This window comes from Apus apus, chromosome 3 (assembly GCF_020740795.1).
Source record: "Apus apus isolate bApuApu2 chromosome 3, bApuApu2.pri.cur, whole genome shotgun sequence".
NCBI classification, from domain to species: Eukaryota; Metazoa; Chordata; class Aves; order Apodiformes; family Apodidae; genus Apus; species Apus apus.
Window position 1 is genome coordinate 21340550 of NC_067284.1, and position 25487 is coordinate 21366036.

General features: G+C 36.0%; 1 protein-coding gene across 1 annotated transcript in view; it reads left to right on the top strand.

Moving 5' to 3' along the window:
- Positions 1-25487, top strand: part of EYS (eyes shut homolog) — a 686220-nt gene that overhangs the window by 413044 nt on the left and 247689 nt on the right. The window contains exon 26 of the mRNA XM_051613735.1: positions 15194-15344. Within this exon, the coding sequence (XP_051469695.1) occupies positions 15194-15344 (151 nt within the window). The remainder of the gene's footprint in view (positions 1-15193; positions 15345-25487) is intronic.

Consider the following 25487-nt stretch of genomic DNA (forward strand, 5'->3'; position numbering starts at 1 on the left):
ATCTGTCCAGACATAGCTAAATTAAGCACTAGACCCTTAGCTTCTGTGGGAAGCTGTGGTGGTGATTATCTGTTATATTGTGCCTTGCTGCCTCAGATGTGGCAGTAAGGAGTCAGTGAGAAGGACTGCAGTTTGTTGCTGCATTACAGCTGTCATCACTGTCATATTTTTTTCCCAGCATGGTTAATCTCCAAGCTGCAAGCTCCAGACCACACAGTAAGAAAATGCAAACTAACACATGGAACAAAACCCACTAATTCACTGCAGTTGTGCTTGTTACCCAAAAAGTGAGTAATACAGAACCAAAGCTTGCTAACTAAATTGTCAAGGACTCTGCAAATCTGTTAGAGACAACCAAAGGAGAATACCCAAAGAAGTTTAAAAATTCCCAGGTGAACCAGAGAAAGTGTATGAGGACTGGAGACATAATTTTTTTAGAATGTTAGCTAATTTAATCCATTAGAATTCTATTGTTATTCCTTGGTTGTTTATTTTAAGAAAGATTTAAGATCCTGAAGATAACAAAAACATGACTGCCAGAACCCTCAGTACTGTAGGAGATGTTAAGAAAAACATCCTTTCCCCTGGCACCAGAGCATTAGAACTGCTATGTCATTGACATTACTCAGGGATGCATTCACAACCACGGTGTGAGTGCACCTATTTTATGCATTTTCCCCCAACTCCTTTGTGCAGAAAATAACTTGAATCTATAAATCAGCCTATGTCAATAGCTGGAGAGAAAAACAACCTGATTTCTGTTTCTTGTGTTCCTTCTGAGCCTAAAAAAGAAGGAAGAAATTGTTCCCTTCTTTTATTTGCAGAGTACGGTGATTATTTCAGAGCAGCTGAAGTAAGATGAGCCACACAGATTTTTGCTGTTGAAAGAAAAGGAATGCATTATATTTATGGGATCCAGGCTAATTAGTAAGCCATTAATAGTTAATCACTCACTTTGGTAGACTGGAAACAGTTGTGGACATTATTTTAAGATTTAAAATCTTAATCGTGCAGATATCCAGAGGATTTGGGTAGAAGTTACTTCTTATTTTCATCTAGTAAATCTTCATATGTGCTTAAGTTAATTAAGAAAATGTATATGCTCTAAAGAATAGTGACCCCTGTTTTACATAGCCTTTTAATTATTAAAAATTAATTTTCTTATTAAAAAGACATTATTGATTTTTAGATTTTATAGAGTCATTATTAAAATATGTGTTACTTGCTTTATGAAGTTAACATTTAATTTAATCAACTGTAGTATAATAGTAAAACTTAAAAGAACTTCGGTGAAAAATTGCTACAGCTTGTTCAGCAGCTTTCTAGAGCTTTTCAAACATTATTTAATCTTCACAGAACTGATTTGCAGTAAGATAAGAAAATGAAGTTTTGAACAATGGTATCTGGGAAGTTGTCAAATTTAGGGTTGGAATATAGGAGATATTAAATACTATAATTCAGTGAGTATGCACAGTGTGGGATTTTCTCTGTTCTGTAGATGTTAAGAATTATGAACAGGCATCAGAATTAATTTTAAAAAATATTGTTTTGTACTAGTATGCTGAAAGAAGCTGCTAATTGTGAATGCTTCGAGTATTCCTAATTGTTTATAGTCCTGCTTATGTCGTCCTGTGATGGGAAGATTTTTCCCGAAAAGCAGTGCATTTCAACCACTGAAGATAAGGCATCTGGAAAGAATATACTGCCTCTACAGTATCATACTAAATTGAAGAAATAGACTTAAAAGCAGTGTATGTTGTGTAATACAAGTTGAAATACACAGAAACATAGATAGTGATAAAATCTTTTTCTGCTTACAGAGGAACATTTTACTGCTTCCTTTATCCCACAGAAATAATTCCTGGTGTGAATAAAAGGAATGTCACACCTTTTAATGTTTGCAAATAAACGTGCATATTACTGTCATATATTACACTATATCCGGTTCTCATAGTTCACCAGAATATTCATGCTGCAAGTAAATTAGCAGTATTGCTGAACTGTATTTTTTTTGGTTAATTTTGTGACTACAATTGTAACAATTTAATAAAGTTAGATATGATAAAATGACTGGATTTACATTGAGATCTTGGATAGCTTGATAATTTTGAAAAGGATAATAACTTTTTGCATCAGATTAATCTTTATTTACAGCGTTGGCTGTTAAAACAAACGTGTTGCCAAGGTTTGCCTCAGAGCAGTGCCTGAGAGTTCTGTTTTATATGTAAGCCAGTACAGTTGTTTACTAAGTCTATCTATTAATGAAAATCATTGCAGCTGTTTCACTCACATATCTTGGTTTTCTTAAGAATGTTACCAGGGAATGAGCTACAGTGAAAACTGGATATGAGCAATATCCCACAGGGATTAAATCTCTGCAAGGTATTATGAAGGGAAGGGAACGTTAAAGGGAGTCAAGCACTGGAAAGTTTACCTGTTTGGTTTTGTTATGAAGATTCAGTTACCTTACTGGCAACTCAGGGGATGCTCTACCACAGTCTTCTCATTCCAGCCATTATAAATCTGCCTTCATTAACTGCCTTAAGATTCATCTGCTTCAATCTTCATCATCAAAACAAGTTCATAAAATAACACATTACAGAAACAGGCCAAACTGCAGCAGCAGTATTAGAATGTCTTTTTTGTTCTTCTACTATGGTCCATTTCAATGATTATCACAGTACTGATAATAGTAGTGTCTTCCCTTATTTAAATAAAAAGTGCTTTTTATTTTACTCTTGATCTCAGATCACAAATGTCACTTGCTTTAGCAAATTTATCATCTTCTAAATTGATTATGCAGTAGATGCCATCAATACATCTTCTTTCTTTAAAATAAGTCTGCCTCTTTGAACTTTTTAATTGACTGTGACTGCTAAGATTAGAAAACTGGTGTAGATGCTCCATCATTCTAGAAACCAATGAAAAATGTAGCAATTTGCTTTTTTAGAAAGTGCATTATTCTTCTTCCTTAGCTCATAATGTTTGTAATTTGAGGTTTGCACTAGTTAACTGCAGGACTTTCAATGATTGATTGTCTTGTTTTTGAGATGTAGATGTTTTCTGATTCCTCTAGTCAGAATAAGTTCTTTCTAATCCTGGCATAATGCAACATATGCTTACTCTGGAGCTTGTATATTGCTTGGTTTTGATAGATTTTTATGAAGGCCTGAGATAATCCATATGGCACAAAATATGCTATAAAATATGCATAGTTTCCCTAGGGCTTTCAGGCAGGTAAGATAAGCAGATGATAAAGTGGTTGGAAAAAAATGCATATGCTTCTGATTATTTTTTTATTTGGTTTTATTTAACTTGGTTGTAAAGTCCTATTTTTATTTTCTCACAAAGATGCTGAACATTTGCCTTGATTATTAATATAACAGTGTAGAGGTGAAGAGGTCATCCATCTGTTGTTTCTTGTATTGTGTAAATGATGTATACTCTGCTTCATGGAAACATGCTTAATGGACGATCTCCTCCAAAAACACTGTAAGCCAGAAGATACTAATAGCAATAGCTGCTGCTTAATTAGAGTAAAAGTGTATTCAATATTTATCTAATGCCATAAGAAGTGTATTCTTGGTATAAGATAGCTTCATGTTCTTTTCATTTTCTGGGCCTCTCCCAAGGAAGTTTATCAGAGGACTTGAAACACCTGCCAGACATGTTGAAGTAATTGGACATACATAGAGTTAAGCCTGATTTATGTTTATTACCATTGCAAATTATTTAGGAAGTTGTTGGACCTCTGAACTGGCCAGGGTCCTCACAAACAAACTTACCTGCCTAGCTATTGCTGTGTTGGTCTTGTATTCAGTCCCTCCTAAAGTGCCTACTGCAAAAGTAGGACTGAATGAAATACAACACAAGTGCTGACTTATCTTACAGTGTCACATTTTTGTATAGTCTAAAACTTTTCACATCTCATTGGTCTTAACGGGAAAAAGTCTAGTTTATTGCATTTAGTCACATTTATTTATAATTCATTAACACTGGTAATAATATCTTTTGTTTCCTAAATCCCACTATATTTTGATTCTTACCTAGGTTATATCTGCTGCTTACTGCCTGGTATCCATTTCAGTGAGGCTTAATCAATGAAAACAACCTAATTTGAGAATATAGTTTAGATGTAGAGGCATTTTTATTTGAAATGGAACAAAAACAACCAAAACTTTAAAAATAATAATACTAAAATCAAGACATCGATTTGTAAGGTGGAAACTAGGAATGAGTTGATAATGAAGCATCAAGAAAATGAGAATAATTATTTTTGTTTTTGTTTTGGTTTTTGGCCAGAGATAAAGACAATTAACCTAAAATACTTAGGGTAACTATCAGGCAAATGAATAGGAAGAAGTGAAGAATATACCCCCAAAAGGGTATTCTAGTATACATCTGAAAAGAAAAATATACTGACTTTTCAACAATAAAGAGTGGCTATTGGCACAAGTTGCTCAAAAAGTGGGAAAATAACTTTTCATGCTGAAGATTTCTGTTACATGGTGACACTGCCCACTAGCAGAGCATGAAAACAAGCCACAGAAATGGCAATGCTGCATTGAAGTAAGAGAATAAAAGGAGATTCTAATTTATGAATGGTGAGATTAAAACCAAATATGAATCAGAGAACAACAAATAGAGGAAAAGTTTAGAAATCTTACTATTCAGAATATACCTTTATGTGTTTTCCAGTTCATTCTGCTAACCTGCACAGTACATTTAGAGATAATTTGATTTTAATCCTTTCACAGATAAGTAGAAGGGAAGCCAGGCTAATAACATTCCCTCCTGTGCCTAATTTTATTCATTACTTTATCTCATAAATACTTCACAATTTAAATGTAGGTTAATGTATCTTTCCACTTGGAGGTCAAGTGTTCAAACTAAATGGTGATGCCTCTTAAGAATAAATGTTCAATCAATAACGGTTTTCAAAATATACTTTTTTTTTTTTCTGAGAATCTAATCCTCCCTTTTTAATGACTTAGAAAGCTGTGGAAATAATGACTTTGTGGATGCTAGAGAGAAGTAGCAATATAAATACAAATACAGCATCTCACTAAAAATCATCAGTCAGTTAAACAATAATAAGCTTAGATAAGGGAATAGGTTAAATACTGAGAATGCATTGATGATACCTGCTACTGAAGAAGTATTAAAGAAAGTGATAGGCAAACAATGAAATTATACTCACCCTGTTTGCTTCTTGAGTAAGCACTGATTTATGTTGCTGAAAATTAGTTTTGTGTACAAATACCAGAAATTAGTATGCATTTATCTTCTATTAATTTTAAGTAAAGTAAATATTTATTTTAAATTTTGTTTTCTAAAACCAGAACATCTCAAACTTCAGTATTAAGACTACGGTACCAAAACTTTTTTCTATTCTTTGAAATGTCATTATTGTGAAAAACAGAGCTATGTTTTTATTTCAAGGTTTGCAAACTGCTCATTTTTTCCTTACTCAAAATTGCTTTTCTTTCTCTTTCTTCAGTAGAAAAACCAAAGAAGCAGCATGCTCTCTCTTACTGACCACTGCATATCACTAAATTCCGTATCTTTTTGAGATACCGTCTTAGCAATGTATTTGCCAGAGGCTTTTCCTCAGGACATGTCCTTAGCTGGTTGTCTGTTTAAGCATATTTAAATAATTTTCTATCCCATGTTATCTATGCAGTAATTCTTAACTCCATTCTACACATTATTAATGTCTCAGACTGTTCATTGTTTTATTCTCAGAAGAGCCTAAATGGATAAGTTTTAAAACAAAGTACTTACAGTATTGACTGAAATATTTTATACATTTGAAAAAATGTTTTCTGATAAAAAGTAATAGAACGTAACAGTATCCTATTTCTGAATGGTTTTTGTTATTTGGAAAGCAGACGTAATATATAGAATGCAAACAACCCAGTAATTGCTTAGATGTGCTGAGACCTTTTGACTTTCTAAATAGCGTGTTTTTAAATTGTCATGTTTTCACGTGATGTCAATATATTTTATATAATATTTGCATAGTCATTAAGAGTAAATACACCAAATATCACAAAGGGAACTTGGGGGGGGGGGGGCGGGAAACCAAACCAAACCCCAATAACCAACATTGCAGGATTTTGGAAATATTCTATAGAATTTATTTTCCCCTTTATAGATTAGCATGTTACATCATCTGAACACTACAGAGTACAGAGTAAGATATCATAGGCTACTATTTTTATCTAAGATAAAACTTACAAAAATATGTTAGGTTTAGAGCTTCAGCTAAGAAGGGACCACTCATTTGATCACCAAGGCACCACCAGATTGACCTTCTGTGTGTCGCAGATATTTAATATTTTGTTCAGAAACCCACAGACATCAGTTAAATCAAGCCCTTATTTTCTTAAATATTTTCCTAACATACATTCTACCATGATCACCTCTTCCTAAACTCATAGTATTGGTGAGGAGTTTATATATCCAAATGATTCTGGCTGGCAGATTCCAGCCAGTACTTCAGTGAAAAGCTGAAAATAAAAGCTGAGTAAAGATTCCTTTCTAACCCTGCTAATCCTATGTCTCAGATCAGTGACCCTGACTAGATGAAAAAGTAGTGGCAGTGACCTCAAAAGATTTTTTTTCTGCCTGCTACATATCCTTTCACTGCAAAACTCAAGCTCTTCTCTTGGAGAGATGTCCCAGAGAAACAAAATAATTAGCCAGGTTCATACTGGGAGAAAAATGCAGTTTGTCACTGTGCATTGCATCTGGAAGGCTGGAGGCATAAATTTTATGAAAATCATTGAGGCAGATATGAGGCAGCATGAGTGTTTGAAAGCTGATCCTTTTTCACACTGAACAAAGAGGGGTGGATATGCAAAGAGTAGGACAGGCAGGATAGGTATCTTCTTTATTCATACAGAGTTGCATGAATACTGTACACTGGAACTCCTACTTCATAAGAGGGAAGCTGCCTTTCTACTGTATTCTGCATTATTCCCTTTCACTCAGAGGCATCTGGAGGCAGGGAGATTGCTCCTCTTCTGAAAGGAAATAAGCTTTGTCTTCCTGAAGGACAGGATGGAGCTTGCAGAGAGTCTGCAGCAAAAGCACAGATTAGGAAAATAATGAGGGGAGGGGAATAAATAAAAAAAAGGGTAAACATTGTAAGAACATGGAATGAAGGCGATTTTGTTTGTTCAGGGCTAACAGTATAAAGATTTTTTTCAAGTTAGAGAATAAATTCATTGTCAAGCCTGTTATTTAATCTGTCATACTTATTTCTACATTTTCTTTATTTAAAAAATTACCTTTTTTTGGGGGGAAAAGTAACTTACTCAAAAGGGGGATGATTCAAAGTCCTTTAAAACAGAAACTTTTGGCCTAAGGTAGGCTTGAACTTTTTTTTCCATGGTCAAGCTGCTTTTTTCTCCCTTTCTTTTTTTTCATCCAGCTACTGGCTCAGGTGGCCAGAGCTCATACATAGAACTGATCCAGTCAAAAATATGTAGCCTTTTTTTTTTTTTTTTTTTTTAGGCAAATTATTTCCTTAATGCAAATTGCTGTTCAACAAAGGGAGAAGGAACATAAGAATGCCCATGTAATAAAGGCTGGAACTTACTCTTTTGCCTGAATTGCCAGTCAAACCACACGCAAAGAAGTATAAGAAGTGCCAGTGAGATGATCCAGGCTCACAGTTTCAGAATTTCTCTAAAATATTAGCTTAAAGTTTGTCTTTATAAAATGAGCAATTTACCCTCCTTTCAAAAATAAGCTTTTTTTTTTTTTTTCCCCAGAAAAAAAACCCTAATGCTGCTGATGTTTCATAAGCAGTATTCATTTTGAACATAGTGTAGTAAAGATCTCAGTTCTGCATTGCACAACATGTAAGAATACCCCTTGCTATTCTGAAGTCTCTACAACAATTGCTTTATTCATTCTACAATAACTAAGATTTCACAGAGAAAAAAGGAATAGTAAAAATGGGCAAAACCTAGAAATGATGGTAGAAACTTGGCGTTCATGCTCTCAGATCATGCAGCTGGTTTCCAGAAACTGAGATTAATGATAGCAGACTTTGCGTATCTGTCTCAGTATAAAAAGAAAACTGCACTGATCAAATCTAATAAAACAAAATATTAAAACTAAATGCACTTGATTGAAGCTAAATAATACTATCTTATTTTGCGTCAATGCAATGTAAAAAATTATAATTTCAATGAAAAAAACATCAAAGCTCAGTATGTTGTGCATGATTTTATACTCCAGAGAGTGACGTTTTTCATAAACTTCATATGAATCAACAGAGAATAAACAACTGGCTTTTTCGAAGAGTGTAATTGACTGCAATGTATTTAATTATGCTAAATTGATCATAATAGCAGTTAATAACAATACCACCAATTTGTTTGATAAAAACTGTTGTTTTACAGCCTCTTTAAGGTAAAAGCTTAATTAGTCATGCCATATCATGGGTACAGATCACATTCTACATCTTTTCAGAACTGTGCCATCAAAGGAGACATTCAGAAGTTAAAATTTAGACTCATCAAAGAGAAATCTGTAGTGTATACTGATGTGTTCTTGCTCAGATTATTTAACCAAATAAATACTAAAAATGTTTCTGTCATTGCTACTTTCTTTTACTTTGGATTTCAAAAGACCTCATTAGTCTCACTTCTAAGAATGAAAATTTTTTACTTGAACTTCTGAAACAACTTATTGCAGGGACAAAACTATAGAAAGACTAGAGTAAGAATAGTAACAGGCAATACACCTAAAACTTATTTTCTGAGAAACATCACAGGATGCTTACTGATACCAAAAGTGGGTTCAGTGTTCTGTGGCTACTTTTAGGCCCATGTCACAAGCATAGAAATGTTACTGTGGAAAACATAGACAGGGTACAGAGCTGAGAATTAATGCTGGTCTGCAGAGTTCTTGTAAATATGAATTCCCACTGTGTAACTATCTTCTTACTCAATGCAGTCTTTCAGTTTCACCTAAAATAAACTGTCAGTGTTGCAAGTCTATATCCAACTCTAAACTTACCACTGCCTGAATGGCAATGTGATGTGAATACAGTATTCTGTATTTGGGCCAAGCTGTTCACTAGATGACACTTTTTTTTACATCTACATCAACTTGAAATAAGTGCATTTTGGTTTTTAAGTTTAATTTTTGTTAATAGTATTTAAGTTTGTTACACTGTGAGCAACTGGAAACTTGAAGCTCTCCCAGCTAAAAAAGCAGTAGTTGCCAGAAGCACAGATTATTGTTTTTTTCTCTAGCTAAATCTCCTGTAGTAAATAAAACTGAAATCTGAAGACTGTTCTCTGGACCTGAGGCCAGCTGGCAGGACCCAGCTCATGTCTATGAAAACATGTATAGTGAAATAGGTTGGCAGCATTTAAACTAGGAATGATTTCTGAATTAAATTAACCAGTGAACTTTTTCAGTTTCAGAAAGGGAGGTCATAGCTATCATTGGTGGCAACTGTAACAACAACTATGATAACTTCATAAAAATATGAATTATTATGGGTGTGGACTTGAACTCATGTCGTGGACCTTTTTAGTTTAGTTGTGCAAATGTAAGAATAAGAAGGATACCATATTTATTCATTCCTTAGAATATGAAACAGATTATTTTTTTTTTTCTCCCTGTATTCTTGGAGCAATTTCCATGATGCTTAATCATTAGCTTCATGGTCCTTATTTATTTTTTTTAATCACTCTCTAAGACATGTGTGTCAGGGGGTCACAGTCAGCACCAACAGATGTGAGCAGTCTAAAATAGTGCAACTAACTGCAGAGTGGAAATTTAATTATTCTGAGAGTAACTGGTATATTTTTTAATCTAAATTAATCTACTGAGGGTAATATGAGGCTATTCTCTAACTGTTACTACTGTGAGGTTGGGCTTTTTTGCTACATAGATCTTGCAGACAAAATGTCACAGGAATTTAGAAGTGTAGGATAATTCAGGCTAGAAGGGATCTCAGCTTGTTTCTAGTCCAACCTCCTGCTCAAAGCAGGGCCAGCCAAGGGGTCAGACCAGGTTGCTCAGGGGTTTATTCAGTTAGATTTTGAAAAGCTAGCATGAAAATAACTGCTTGAAAGAGTCCAGCGCAGAGCCACAAAGATGATTAAGGGAGTGGATCATCTCCCTTATGAGGACAGGCTGAGGGAGCTGGGTCTCTTTAGCTTGGAGAAAAGGAGACTGAGGGGTGACCTCATCAATGTTTACAAATATGTAAGGGGTGAGTGTCAGGGAGATGGAGTTAGGCTTTTCTCAGTGTTGACCAGTGATAGGACAAGGGGTAATGGGATCAAATTGGAGCATAGGAGGTTCAAGGTGAATATTCAAAATTTTTTTTTTTACTGTGAGAGTGACAGAGCACTGGAACAGGCTGCCCAGAGAGGTTGTGGAGTCTCCTTCTCTGGAGACATTCAAAACCCACCTGGATGCGTTCCTGTGTGATGTGCTCTAGATGACCCTGCTCTGGCAGGGTGGTTGGACTAGATGATCTTTTGAGGTCCCTTCCAACCCCTAGGATTCTATGATTCTATGAAAATTGCACAACCTCTCTGAGAAGAGAGGTCCTGATATCTGATCTTTAAAGTTGTTTCAAACAACCTTGCAAAGCCTTAAGGTTTTTAAAAGCAGTACTTTTAAAATGTGCATTAAGAAAATTTCATGCTCAGTTGTCTCTGTCAACAGGTTTATTTTCTGTTGCAATTTTATGAACAAACATTCTGCTGCAGGAGCACTTGGAGTATAAAACCATAAAATGAAATCTACTGGATACTGAGTGAAAGCAGAGGAAGCATGAGTTGGCTTTGATTTTTTTAAACCTAAGAAATCTGTAAAGTAATAATCAAACACCATGAAAATGAAATATGTTTCTCAGCTTTAATTAATCAATCAGTTGTCATCAATAATATCAGGGTACTTTGGGATTGTTTTTTAGAATATAAATAAAACTTTTTATTCTTATAGTTCACAACACATATTTGATATAGGTGTTTACAAACCTACTGTTGTATTTGTTGAGTGAATGCTAACATTACATCCTAAACAGCTTAAGGGTAATTAGTGAATTGTTTCTTGTTGTTTAGCATGATTGTGTTTGAAGTGAAATTGCTAGAGAAGGGTGAAAGTTTCAATCTCGTTTCCAGAACAAGGTATTTCCCTTTCTTATCAGGAAAACCAGATTTAAGGAGTTTATTTCCAGCAAGACTGTGCACTGTGGCTGACATGTAATACTTCATATAGAGATCCCCTTTTCCCCCTCCTCTTTCCTTATTTGTTTTGTTACATTTTACCATTTTTCAATAATCTCCAACATGTAATTTCATCATCACTAACAAATGTCAGCAAGTACAGTCCTTATTTCTTTTTCATGCAGACATTGTCATGTTTAGGTACCTTTATCCCAACAGTTACCAAATTATTATCTGGCCTTTCCATCCTTCCAACCTGCAAGGCATTGGGCAACGGATTTAATAGTATTTAGACAGAACTCATCTGCAGGTTATAATTAATAGGCCAGTATTTAATCATTACATTTATGTGAGTACAAATGAGGAATCTGTGAACTATTACTCCTGGGTTGTACTGAGGCACAATTATTAGTATCTTACCCAGCAAAAGTGGTTGAGAGTTGCTGTGTGCATTTCCACATTTATAATTACGCAAAAAGCTCTGTCTTACTTGACCTTTAAAGCACCCAGCGTGCTGATTGTAGAAAAAGTATTTTAAAAACCTGATGGAAATTTAATAGAGTGCATATATGACCCAGTGATTGTATCATCAGCAAATGCTAAACAATAATGGTTTAAGGTTGTTATTCCAATTTGGCCAGACCCTGCTAGATTCAATCAAGCACAATCAAAGGAGCATGGCTGACATTCTAACAAGCTTAGGGCGAAGGCGGCTCGTGCTCTTGAATTGCAGTAGCTTGTTTTCTGGCATAAAGTACTGGGAACTAATTTCAAAATACATTTGTATATATGCATAGAAAAATACTTCTACATACCCCTCGTATAAGCTATTAAGGACAAGATAACAAATATATGTCTAAAACTAATGTGAAAAGGACTACATTTGTAAGTAGGTGTAATAGAAATATATACATGATCACATACCAGTTACAGGATTAGCACAGAAAAATGTGTAGAAGAAACAACATTTAAAAAAAAAAATTCTTTGGGCAGCTTTCCTTTATTTAGTACATCTGTTAGTGTAAAAACAACCAAAAAAAAGCCTGTCTATTCCCCTCCTGACCGTCTTTTATTCTAATCTTAAGAATAATGTTGCATTAAAACATCTCATTTAAAACATTTCAGAAATAATTTTATCTTACTGTTGTGCCTTTATTAATAAACATTATATCCTTTTATCAGAAAGAGAACAAATTTTAGATATTTTAAAATCAATATTTTTTCCTTAGAGGTCCCACCAAAGTTTTCTGCTAGAGAATGAATATATCCGAGATGTCACACTGAGTTCAAGCCTTAGGAAAAAAATGCCTGATCCTTGCAAGCAGAGCTACTGAGAATGCAAACTTCCTTTGTAACCAGATAATGAAAATGGTGGGCTGCAAAACCTTGTGTATGGGCTCAGAATTACAACCATTACGTATCACCTACCCAGTGTGGTAGGAAAACATTCCATTCCCTGATACCAGTTCTTGCTACAGTTTTATCCTTCTTTTACTCATTCATTTGCTATTAATTGGCAAGTTACAATAAAACTTTGTAAAATCTGAAGTGAAAACAAATAATCCCTTGAGAAGTTTATGTTTCATTCACAGAATTAAGACACCAATTTATTTCGCATCTTTTATGTTGATTAAAAAAACAAACAAACAAGCACAAAACCAACCAAACAAAAACACATACACAAAAACCAGCCCACAGAATTTAATCTTCTTCATCTGAACGTGTTTACTCCGGGAAGGACGAGGCATTTTGCTGCCGAAAACACTTGTAGTCCTGTCTGTTAAAGGGCTAATGCCATGTTTGCTTATTTTTCTGAAAGTGTGCTGGTTTGGTTTGGTGGGATTTTTGGCAGCAGGGAAGGGCCCCAAAGTGGCTCAGGTAAGAAGCTGAGAAGCTCCCCTACTCCAAACCCAGCCAAGGAGCCATTAGAGGGACAACAGATGGGCCTCAGAGATTAACATACGAAAGAACTGAGATAAGACCTGAGCAGAGAAGCACTTAATAGGTAGAAAAAAAGAAGAGCTCTGCTGAAGAGGTGAGAGGCAGTGCTGGGGTGAAGATTCCAGTGGTTGGTGAGGAAGAAGGGGCCCAAGCAGAAGTTTCCCTGCAACCCATGGCGAGATGGCAGCTGTCCCCCTGAACTCATGGAGGAGCGTGGTGGAACATTCCCTGAAGGCACCAGGAGGGGTGAACTTGGCCAGTGGACTCGGATTTTGTGGCCAGAGGATTTGCTGCCTGTGGGCTCTGATTACACAGTTTTGGAAGACCCCGGCGCCAGAAGAGTTGGCTGTTCCTGAAGCAGCCTTTGACTCTGTGGAAAGCCCAGGCTGGAGCAGCTCCAGACCTTGTGGGAAGGACTCATGAAGGAGAGGTTCCTGGAGGACTCTCTCCCATGGGAGGGGCCCTGCGGGGAAGCAGGGGAGAACTGTAAGGAATCCTTCTTCCTGAGGAGGAAGGAGCAGCAGGAACCATCAGCCTGAGAACTGACTCTAAACCCCATCCCCTGTCCCCCTGTGCTGCTGGGGGGAAGGAGGGAGAGAAACCGGGAACAAAGTGATTTGGGCCCAGGAAGAAGGGAGGGGTGGGGTAACATATGCAAGCCCTGCTCTTTGTGTTGTGTCCTGTGTGTGTTTGATTAGTGTGAAATTAAATTATTATTTTTTCCCCAAGTTGAGTCTGTTTTGCCTGGGATCTTAATCAGTGAAGAACCCTCCTTGTTCTTTGTCTGGACCTGGGAGCTTTGACCTTCTCATCCCAGAGTGTGTGTGTCGGGAGTTGAGTGAGCAGCAATGGAGCTGTTTCTTTGTTGTCGTGCTGGGCCCAAACCACGACATTATTGGCGAGCCAGGCAGGAGAGAGACAAGGAGCCACAACAGTATCACAAAAACAGAATTATACAGAAAACTAACATAGAGAACTGTTTGCAGATGTCACTGAAGTTAAACCTCCATCCTCTCAATTAAGAAATTACAGGCCATAACAAGTAGTATGTGAGAAATCCTTTGTGTATCGTTATGTGACAGAAGACTGAAGAATACTTTCCATGCCTTTTTTGTAACTAAGTTTCAGAAGCCAATTTTGCATTAGCCAATTTAAACTGAATTTATATTTTACCTATAGCATCCTAGCTAAATTACAGTCTGTTACTTTTATAATAAGTTTTCTTAGGCATATGCTATTTTCACACATTTTTGGGGGCATCTATATTACAAAGGCACTTCAATATTTTTAAACATGGAGTTGGCTGAACTCTGATTGGTTGTGTTCTGATACCTCCTCACTGTGCTTTCTTTCCTGAAGGCAGAGTGCTTGTTGCCAGTGGCTTATAGGACCGTAAAGGAACTTTGCATCATTAAACAAACAAACAAAAAAAGTCTTTTAACCTTCTGTCTATTGTTAACAATTTATGCATCCTGTTAAGAGTGACGCTTTTAAGAGGGCATGTGTTCAGGGGGAGGGAAAATATGTATTAATTTAAGGGCTTAATCTTGCTGCCTTCAGTTTTAGGAACAATGCTTTTGGTAAGTATTGAAGACTATAATAGGTCTGCACTCGCTAAAACACAGCTTTTTAAAATTGCTTTTCTGACTTTTCTTAAATTGTCATGAAAAAGAGGGATATTTGAAATATTTGAAGTCAGTGGATTTTTTTTTTTTTTTTTCTAATTACAAAGTTGTCTTATTATTGTTAAAATTTGCCTAACTTGTTTATGCTGCCATTATTATGTGGTTTGGCTTTTTTAGCAATTGCACTGCTTGGATTTACAATATGGCTTCATTTTAATGCAAGTTCAAACCCCAAAGACATGCCAACTCACAGCTTGTTAAACAGGTTCTTTTGTGTTCATAGTCTTTAATGTAAAAAGAGCTGTTTACTTGATTTTCTTTCTTCATTGGTTTAGTAACACCCTAATTAATTTGTCAGATTGACAGTAATGTAAACTATATATGGTGATAAATGTGCCTATTTCTAAATTTATGCAGACAAGGCATGGTACCCTGTGAAGCAGAAATGTCGGTCCTGGGGATATCTGCAAAGACAAGTATTCCTAGTAAATTCTGGTCCAGTTCCTATTGGCTTCAAACAGGATCCATATATATTGGTGGTCTGCCTCATCATTATGCAATGAACCAGGTATTTTATTTTTTTTCTTACTATTTATTTTTATTTAAGATGTTTGGTATTTTGGGAGTGGCATTTTGAATAGGATATAACTGAAGAGATTTACACTATGTAAAAAATAAGATTTACAGCTTTTTGAGGATTACATCTAAGGAATAAGTACGGTCGCTTGCAGAAGTTTGCTGGTGCTTGAGACCTTGGTAAGTAAACAGAAACATCATTCTGGCCTGAAGTTATGATCTGCATTTTTGTTTGTCTTGAGTAGGCAGCAGTTAAGGAGCAAATAATACAGAATTTAGGTGAGGTGCCTGTTGCCTCAGGTGCTAGTTTTATTATGATCTGAAAAGAGTAACTGCACTGGGTTCCATAACCAGAGAGATTAATGTATCTGAGCAATGATCTTTGGGATAGATGTCACCCCAAAACTGTAACAAATGCATAGTAATGCATAGAAGAATCACGTAGTCAGAGATGGACCTATATAGTCCAGATTTCATTTTTTGAGCTATACTTTTGGGTAGGCTTCACCCTGTACAAATTTTTAACCTTTTTATTTCTGTTCTTTGGTAAGTGAAGGTCATCTTATAATGAGGTAAATACAGTAATCTCAATCATATATGTGGGTTGGATGCCGTTACTGTAACGCAGCATTTCTAGATTGCTTTCACCTTGAATTGTACAGTAACCAATGCAATGACAATACTGTTGAAATACATCTTCAAAAATAATTGTGAGTAGGTGCTTTCAAGGTTGCAAATTACTCAGCCAAAAATATACTTCTAAATACCACGTGCTGACATTAAAAGAATGCATCAAATAGTATTTGTGATTATATAACTTTCCCATATAACTACCCATTCATCTGAAATATTGTATCCTATTAGTTGCATATAAGATTTTATTTAATGTAGAAATGTATCTTCAAGAAACATTCCATACTAGGAAGATCTATGAGAATGATATTTTCAGTGTTTATATGACCTGTCTTCTAGAAGCTAAGAGAAACATTTTTGGGGATTCCCCAAAGAATTTATAGCAAAGCTTACAGAAGGTCAATCCATAGAGTGTTTTTAGAATCAGGTAAGATTTGTTTTGAGGGTTATACATAATAATGTGTATTGTGAGAAGTAAATTTGAGATGGTAAATAGCCCTTCACTAGCTAAAGGCAAAATAAAATCCAGAACAATAGCTTTACCTTAGGTAAGTTAAAGTAGTGATAAGCCTCAATGATTTAAGGGTAATTTAATGCTAAAAACCTTTACATATATATCTGTTAGATTGTCATATCAAGATGGGCTTTCTTTCTTTAAGGATGTTGCAGTTCAATAGATTATTCTGTTCTTATTAATCTTCAGGATAATTAGGTGAAATGTTATGGCCTATGCTTGTTCCTTAGATGAAGTAATAGATGTGAAACATGTGCAAGTGCTCAAGCTGCTGATATTAACCTCTACTAGTACTTGGAAAGCATATGTTCATGTAACTTTCCCAGAAAGTAAAAATACATCCTTGACTCTCAGTTGTCTCTCTAGTTTTCCATGAAAATTTTTTGCAGTTCATTGCTTTCTGTTTGAGATTGCCTCAGCCTTTTATTTCACTTCAGTTCCCTTGCTCCTGTGTGATTTTTGTTCGTTTTTATCTCAGTGTCTCATTTTGCTTAATTTTTACTTTTCTGTTTCTTTTGGCAAGTTTAATTTTCCTTGGCTTCCCTATCAAAGTCTGTTGGCTATAAGCCACTTACAGTCTATAAAAGCTGTATTTTTCCTTTTTGTCAAGGAATGAAGTAGGTTCTGTCCAAGTTCTCTTTATGTGGGCTTTTCAACCCCAGCACTAGAAAACCACTCCAGGAAGTTTCTTTCTCATCAGCTTTGACGCAGGCAGTCAGGCTTCTATTGTAAAACCTTCATCATCCCTGAAACAGAAAAGGTCTGTTTCTGACCTTCATCCTGCAGTTCCCTTCAAGGGAGATTTCTGCTCCAGCTGAGACTCAGCTTTTTCTGGCAAATGCTCTGATCTCTCTTGGAGTCAAGTCTGATAATGACCCTTGTGATATCCATAGTATCTGCCTAATAATACATTGTCTTGTTTTGTATGAGCTCCTTGACTCTCTGGAGTAGTAGTTCACTCTGCTGTTGGCTCTCCTGCCTTCCAGTATCGTGGAAGTTTTATAGAACAGTGACTTCAGACCTAGACTGCTTCTGTTTCTACTTGACAGGAACTTGTAGCTGTCAGTACCAGAAACTGTTGACACAAGATTTCCATGTTACTGGAATTAGCTAATGTTACACTATTAATTTCTAGGCTAGATTCCTCTTCCTTTCCTTACGAACAAAGTTTAATATGATCTGTGAAACCCGTAGTGTAAAATATTGAATTATCAGGATTTCCTATACTGCAAGTTCCTAATCAGCTCTCAAATGTCAATGCATTTTTTTTCCACGCTTATTTTTTTAGTCTGTATATTTATTGTTTAGTATTGCTTAGGGTCAGAGTTCCCTGAATATTTAAGGCAAGGTGTAACAAATATTCTCTGCCTTTCAGTCTCAGAAAGTTGAAGCTGTCTTCTCCAAAAATGAGAATTGCCTTTCCATGTTGACTGTTCTTCCTTTTGTTTTTTAATGCCATTCTGTATAAAGAGCACTATAAGGGGTAGCCTTTTACTCTTAATTTAAAGGAGGAAATTGTTTCAGTCTTCCTTAAAATTTGGTTAGGAAACCATAGGGTCTTTCAGGAATTCTTAAGAGAAGTTACTCTTTCTCTGTATGTACTCATAGAGGTGTTTTGAGTCTGTTCTAAACCTGGTTTGCATTCTGCATATTATACACTATTTTGAATAGAAATATCAAATAAACAAAGTGATAACAGTTCTAAACTGGAAGGCTTGATAAGTACCAACTTTGTATGTTTCCACTGCTGAAGGTAATAACAGCACACTATCAGCAGAAGTTTGAATTTCCATCCTAGTCACCCTCTACTGATTTCCCTCATTACTGCCACAGCTTGGGAATGCTCTTCAGAATAAGAGATTACAGCCTTACCCTCAAATCAGTGATATATTTAAAAAGAACATCTGTGACATCTAAGGAAGTGATGCCAAAATACCCAATAGACTTCTGCATTAATCAGAAGCTCTCAGACTTCCCAGGTCTGTGTGCCTTGTGACAATGGATGGTTGAGAAAAACACTACCAACAGCAGAGCAGTATAAAGTTATAGACTACTTAAATAAAACAGACATATGAAGTATCATGGGTCCAGATGGGATATGTACAAGCATGTGGCACTGACTCATGTTATCACAAGGCCACTCTTTATAAACTCTGAAAGACTAAGCAATCTGAGGGAGGTCGCTAATGACTGGAAAAAGAATAATGTGATGCCATGTTAATCTTCAGGTAGGCCTGGGTGAAAGATCTGGGTAACCATAAGCTGGTCAGGCCAATGGGCACAACTCAGTTCCTGACACAGTTGTAGAGGCAAATGAAGGGCAAGCAAGTCCTTGGGAACAACCAGCATGGATTTACCATGGGGAAACTGCCTGACCAGTATGATTACCTTTCCTGTTGAGATGACTGGCTCTGGACAGAAGGAGGGCAGTTGATATTTCTTTCTTTTTTTATTACTTTTTTTTCAAGCATGCTTCAAACTCATCACATCTGTGAAACAGGTAAACAAAAAAATCAGTTAAAGAATTACATAGCATCACCTTTTACAAATATTGGGTTTTAAAACCTGTTTATTATAGCTGTTTTCTAAGACATAAAAATCATCAACAGGGGAACAGGAACCTCATTACACACAGAAAATAAGACATTTTGAATCAGAAATTGAAAAAAAATATATTATTTCTGAAATCTCTACATGTTTCAGAATAATTTGTTTCATACTATCTTTAGTATCGATAATTGTTTACAATAGTGTGTTCCTCTGCAGCGATAAGATTTAAACACTCAAAGGGAAATTAAAGGTTGTTTTCCAATACCTAGAGCACCAGTTGATTGCGGTAATAGTGTTATTTCTGCTGCTATAATTACTCCAATAACTTATATTTATCGGCTTATTTGTATTTTAGTATTAAGAATGTGAAATATCATTATGTCTTCATATTCCTTTTTGTCATAAGCAGTTCTCTATAATTAAAATCTGCAAGTATTCAAAATGGGAAGTTTCAGAAGGAAAAGAAACTTCTGTACTAGGAGAAGAATCTTCTAAGTAAAATAAAGATTAAAGATTAAGTGGAAAGCCTAAATGTATATGTGGGCATTGGTGTCCCTGTTTTACCAATGGGGAAATGAAATCAGATAATTGAGTTATATGCTTAGGATCGTAGTGTCTTAGTGTTTTAAGTAAAAGAAAGAAGTAATTATACATCTAAAGTCTCAGTTAGACTACTTGTGCATACCTTGGTGAAAATTTTTATGAGTGCACATATTAAAAAAAAAAAAAAATGCTGTGCATGTATTAGAAAAAGATACAGGGTGATATCACAGTCATATGGTGCTACAAAACTGCCCATTAGCCTCAGAATATTCTCAGGTGTTAACTTATGTAGAAAAAATGTTTAAAACATTTTAATACATGATTGCAAAATGTATAAAATGGCATTGTTTCTGTTGCAATTACTCATCCACTGAATTCAATGGCACTGAGAGAAGAAACAGACAATGTAAAACAAGTGTCACAAAATATAGAATGAGGCCCTTTATTTCAAATGATCTGAAAACAGTTTGCTGTATGTTACAGCTGTTGTGCTTCCATAGACCAAAGCAACACTCATACCTCTGTACCTGTCTAGTTAGACATAATTTATAATCCATTTCCCTTACTGGAGCATTGCAAAGCAGCAGGAGAATTCAGTACAATCTGTGTGGAGTATACAGGTTTGATTATCTGGAAGTCACCTGATCTGATAAAGCTGCAGAGTTTAGCTCTGCCAATAACATTCACAAAATAGTTTATAATAATATTATATTTACACGATGCTTTAACACTCTTCTTGAGTAGTCATTGAATTTGAGCAAATTACAGTGTTCCTGACCCAGTTAATGCCCCCTGGGCTGCAGTTTTCAACTTAAGAATCCTGGAGATGCCAACGAAGTAAAAGGACATCCAATCTTTCATAAGATTGCAAGGCATAAGAAACAATTACATGGCTGCAATTGTTTGCTACACTGGTATGAGCAAGAATGGGTAGCTTGAAACCTTAGAAAGGCCAGTTCTTGAACCTTCACAGATTTCCTGTTGGTCCACAGGACTTCTGAAATCTTCATAGTTAATTAGTAAGAATCATGATCTGTAAAACCATTTTATTTTGACATAATTTTGACGTAGTGATTGCCAATCAAATTGCCAGATCACTTCACAGAGACGTCTACGTTTTCTAAAAAATGTTCAGTTTTCTTAAGTGTTTTTATCAGTGTATACAGTGAGACCTGTAGTCGGGTTATAATTTTTTTTTATGAGATTATAAATCTTGACAGTTGTTCTAAGGATATTTCAAATTTGGTATAAGAAAAACATCACCTACTCCATGAGTTTATGCTGTAGCTCAGGGCAGAGTAAGTAGGTGGGAGCTAGTTGCCAGACATTAGCCTTCACTCAAGATATAGTGGAGTAAAGGTGCTTAACTTGTAGTAGCTGTGCACTGGAATTTGAGGTTCTGCTGTGATACAGCAAATGAAAGTGAACTATCCAACATCTTCATGTGGTTTCTGTGCTACATTGCAGAAACTTGGAGCTCTTCCTCTTTGCATCAATTCCAGTGCCTGTATTTTTTTAAAAAGTGATGAAAGCACTTGTCCTTGTATTTATGTCACTCCCTTTTAATTTTATTTTAGTCACACACATTGTACATATTTTAAATCTGCTCTGTAGTCAAGTTTGTGATTACAGTGTTCAGAAAAATTTTTCAAAGAGTTTGATGGTTTGAAATGCATTATACATCCTAATTGCTTCTTGGATCTTGACATGACAGCCTTAGATCCTGACAGGTATTTTCTTTCTGATTTCTCATTTAGGGTGTACTTTGCATCACTCAAATGTTTATTCCGATTAAGAGCTCTGCTTATTGTTCCTCAAGCTATTTTATATGTTTATGAAGTTTCATATAAATACACAGATAGAGACTAAACAGGAAGTTGTCACATCACCAAAAATACATCTACATGTCACTCATTGCTTTATTGACTGCTGTCATATTTACATTTACTCCTTTAGATTGAGATGTCATGGTCTACATGTTCTGTTCTTACACAATTAAACATTTTCCTGAAATCAGGAATCCTGCCTCTTAAATGAACAGATAATTCTGCAGTCTTCTGCATGGAGCTACTCTTTTGGTTGTTCTGAATAGTTTGTTTTGATCCTCAGACTTTTTCACCTCAGTACTTCCTATATTCTCAGATAATTTGTGAATGTGATGAACAGCACAGGACTCAGTTGGCAATATTTGTGACAGCTAACCAATGTGAAAACTGACCTAGTACATGTAAATTTTGTTTACTCTCTTTTAACTAGTTTATTAACCCAAAATAATACCTTCTGTATTTCTCATGACTATTAATTTTGTTCTTGGGGAACAATGTCAAAATGTTTTTGAAAACAGCTATGTTGTTCAGTGACCTTCTTGTATATGACCATTAATGTGTTCAAGGAATTCTAGTAATTGAGAGAGCATAACTTCCTTTTACAAAATTTTATTGTTTATGTCATATTGTTCTGTGTTTTTCCTGCTTATAATCTTCATTGCTGGGATATAGATTGCTTCAATTGTTTTGGCCTTTCTTTGTTCCTTTTAAAAAAATTTGCATTGTATTTAGAATCATAGAATCATAGAATGGTTTGGGTTGGAAGGGACCTTAAAGATCATCTAGTTTCAACCCCCTTTCATGGGCAGGGACACCTCCCAGTAGGTCAGGTTGCTCGGAGCCCCATCCAGCCTGGCCTTGAACACTTCCAGGGATGGGGCCTCTACAGCTTCTCTAGGCAACCTGCTCCAGGGTCTCTGTCACTGTTTGACTCAGGTTCGACAACAATGCTCTCAATCCCCTTCCCACTCAGGTAGGGAAGGACAGAGAGAATTAGCAGATACATGCTCTGGATTGAAACTAAACTGCACAGCTTTAATTAAACACCAATGATAAAAGAAAATAAATGCAATTATATACAAATGTGTTCAGGAAATATATAGAACCCCTATTGCCACCTCCCCACCTCCAGCACCTCCCCCAACACTCTCCTTAGCTGTGAATAGTCCTGAAAAATCCCAGAGCTGCCGGAGAAAGCACAGAGTGATGAGGGTCAGGAGAGCTCGAGCCCAGGGGTTAATGGTGATGGATGGATGGAGTCCTCCCTGGACACCAGCCATGGATGGAAGAGAAGGGAAGAAGAAGCAGGAAGGAAGTTGTCTTCTGTGATCTCTGACCTTCCTCTGAGCTTATGTAGATACATAGAATGGAATATCTCTGGCCAATTTTGCTGTCTGTCAAATTCAGCTTCCTACGGGGGAGTCATAGATCTCTCTGTAGTGTCTGAGCCAGCAGAGTAAAGGTGTGACCTTGAAGACCCAGCAGTTAGAAAAACATTCCACCGTTTGTTATCATTCCTAGCTGGAACATTCTGCTACTATTTAAAAGAAAGCTTACTGAAGGAAAAAAAATCAGTAAAAGGAAAATTGGCTTCATCCTGGCTCAAACCAGCACAGTCTCACCACCCTCATAGTGAAAATTTTCTCCGGATGTCTAATCTAAACCTCCCTTCTTCAAGTTTTAAGCCATTACCCTTTGTCCTCTCACTACATGCCCTGGTAAGAAGTCCCTCCCTAGCCACATTCCTGTATTTTGGTAGCAAGTGCAGTTTATGTGATAAATTACATACTGTCTAAACAATTCCGGGCTTCCTGCATTTCACATCTTGGAAAGTTTTGAGTAGTACTGGAACAACATCCCTGGAACAACAACTCTGGACATGGCAGAGTCCTCATCACTTGAGATTTTCAGTATGCCATTGGACAGGATGCTAGGTAATCTTATCTAAGCTACCTTTCCCATGAAAGGTAGGACCAAATGATCTTTCAAGTTTGCTTCCAACCTGGGCTGTTCTATGTTTCTAGGATTCTATGGTTCTAGGAGTATTTTTTTCATCCTGAAATAAATTATATCCCAGAACCTTTTTGAATATTCACAATTGTAGATTTAAATTACCAGATAAGTTCCCTTTACACCCCCTACCCTTATTTCACCCTGAAAGATGTTGTCTAAACTTCCTCTTTATTCTGCTGTTTTGTCATTGTAGCTCTTTTAAAAAAATCCAAAAAACAATTAATGCTTGATTCTTATTTTTCTCCTGCTAGAACATGCATAGTTATATGAACTCTATGGAAGTGTTTTTTGGTAACATACAAACATTCCACACATTAATTTGGCCTTCTCTTTTTGTTCGTACTAAATATGTTTTGTTGCAGTTAAAACTATTGTTGATGGATTTTTAAGTGTGTTTTGATCCCAGAAGGACACTGAAGTTGAATACATTATAGTCAGTGTTTTCAAATGTTGGGGATTTTTGCTTATTATATATCTAAAGAAATCTTGTGCCTGGTTTAATGCAAAGCCAGGAGTTATCTCTCTTGGGGTTTTTCTAATGGTTCCGAGAAACCATTATTTACAGCATCTAAAAATATAGTCCCTGTATCGTATATTGTCATGATTTCTTACCAGACTGCTTGGCAGTCATTGAACTCTCCTATTACTCTTTTTTCTGCCTTACCCTTTCTAACCTGCTTTAGTATTTAACAAGCACTAACATAATTGTGCTTAGGTCATATATATAATATATCTCTAACACCATGTTTTTCTTTCTGCATGAAATTTCAGTGCAAAAGGATTTGTGCTAGTTTGTATATGTTTGTTTGACTGCTTTCTTTATATAGTCTTTTTTCTGGGAAAGACTACACCTTACATTGGTTTTGCTCTTGTATCATAGTAATTATTGTAATGTAAATATTATATAAATGAACTATTGATACTAATATTAATATAATCAAAGAATTACAGAGTGATCAGGGTTGGAAGGGACCTCTGAAGATCATCTTGTCCAACACCCCTGCCAGAGCAGGATCACCTACAGTAGATCACACAGGAACACGTCCAGGTGGGTTTTGAATGTCTCCAGAGAAGGAGACTCCACAGCCTCTTCAGGCAGCCTGTTCCAGTGCTCTGTTACCCTCACTGTGTTAAGTACATAGCCCAGAACAAATTGCTGGTGAGGAATCAAGATATTTTCTCGTGATCATCTGCATCAAATCGGACACTTAAGGTTATCTGTAAAGTGATACATTTTCAAATGACTGTGCCTCACAGATGTGCATAGCTCTCATTTATATCAACAACTCTACATGAAAAAAATGTGTTTGCATTCTTTATATATAGTATGTTGTCAGTCCACAGCATAAACTGATTACTATAAGCAAGATTAAAAAATGTAACTCTGTCTCATTAGATAATGCAGAATGCCAAGTTCATTACACTTCATACAGAGCTACAGATAACATCAACCAGTAATATTATATTTACACTACATGCTTATAGGGTCGAAGGCAATGAACTTCTTAAAAGTTCATGGCCCCAGGCCATCTGTACAGCAGGACTTGGCTATGAACAGCCACACTGAATCACAACATTAAAAACAATGGGTTTGCACTCCAAAACTCCGGGCAGAATCAGAATGCTGAGCCGTGTGTATTATTCCTGTTTCTTATTTGTATGAGAGTCTCGATATGCATGGCTTTAGTCAAGTTCTCTAGAAGATCTTTTCTGCAGTTAGAAATTACTAGACCTCTCTGTTTGTACATGGAGAAATCAAACTGATGAAGCTTCTGAGTCTGAAGTTAAAGGAGTGCAGGAAGAAAAGAAAAAAACCCAAATTATGATGACTGCCACTGTCTTGCTGCAGACCCCTCAGAATTTGACTTTACGGAAGTATTTTTCCTAGAAGTATTTTTATTGTTTCATACTTACAGTGCCTGAAGTCCTGTCTTTTCTTTTGCTTGAAGCTAAGCAGGTAGCATCCTCAGTAAATTGAAAGACACACACGAACGCTTCACTGAAACTTCCTCTATCTTGTTCTCTTGAGATAATTTTTGAAAAACCTTATGGGGAA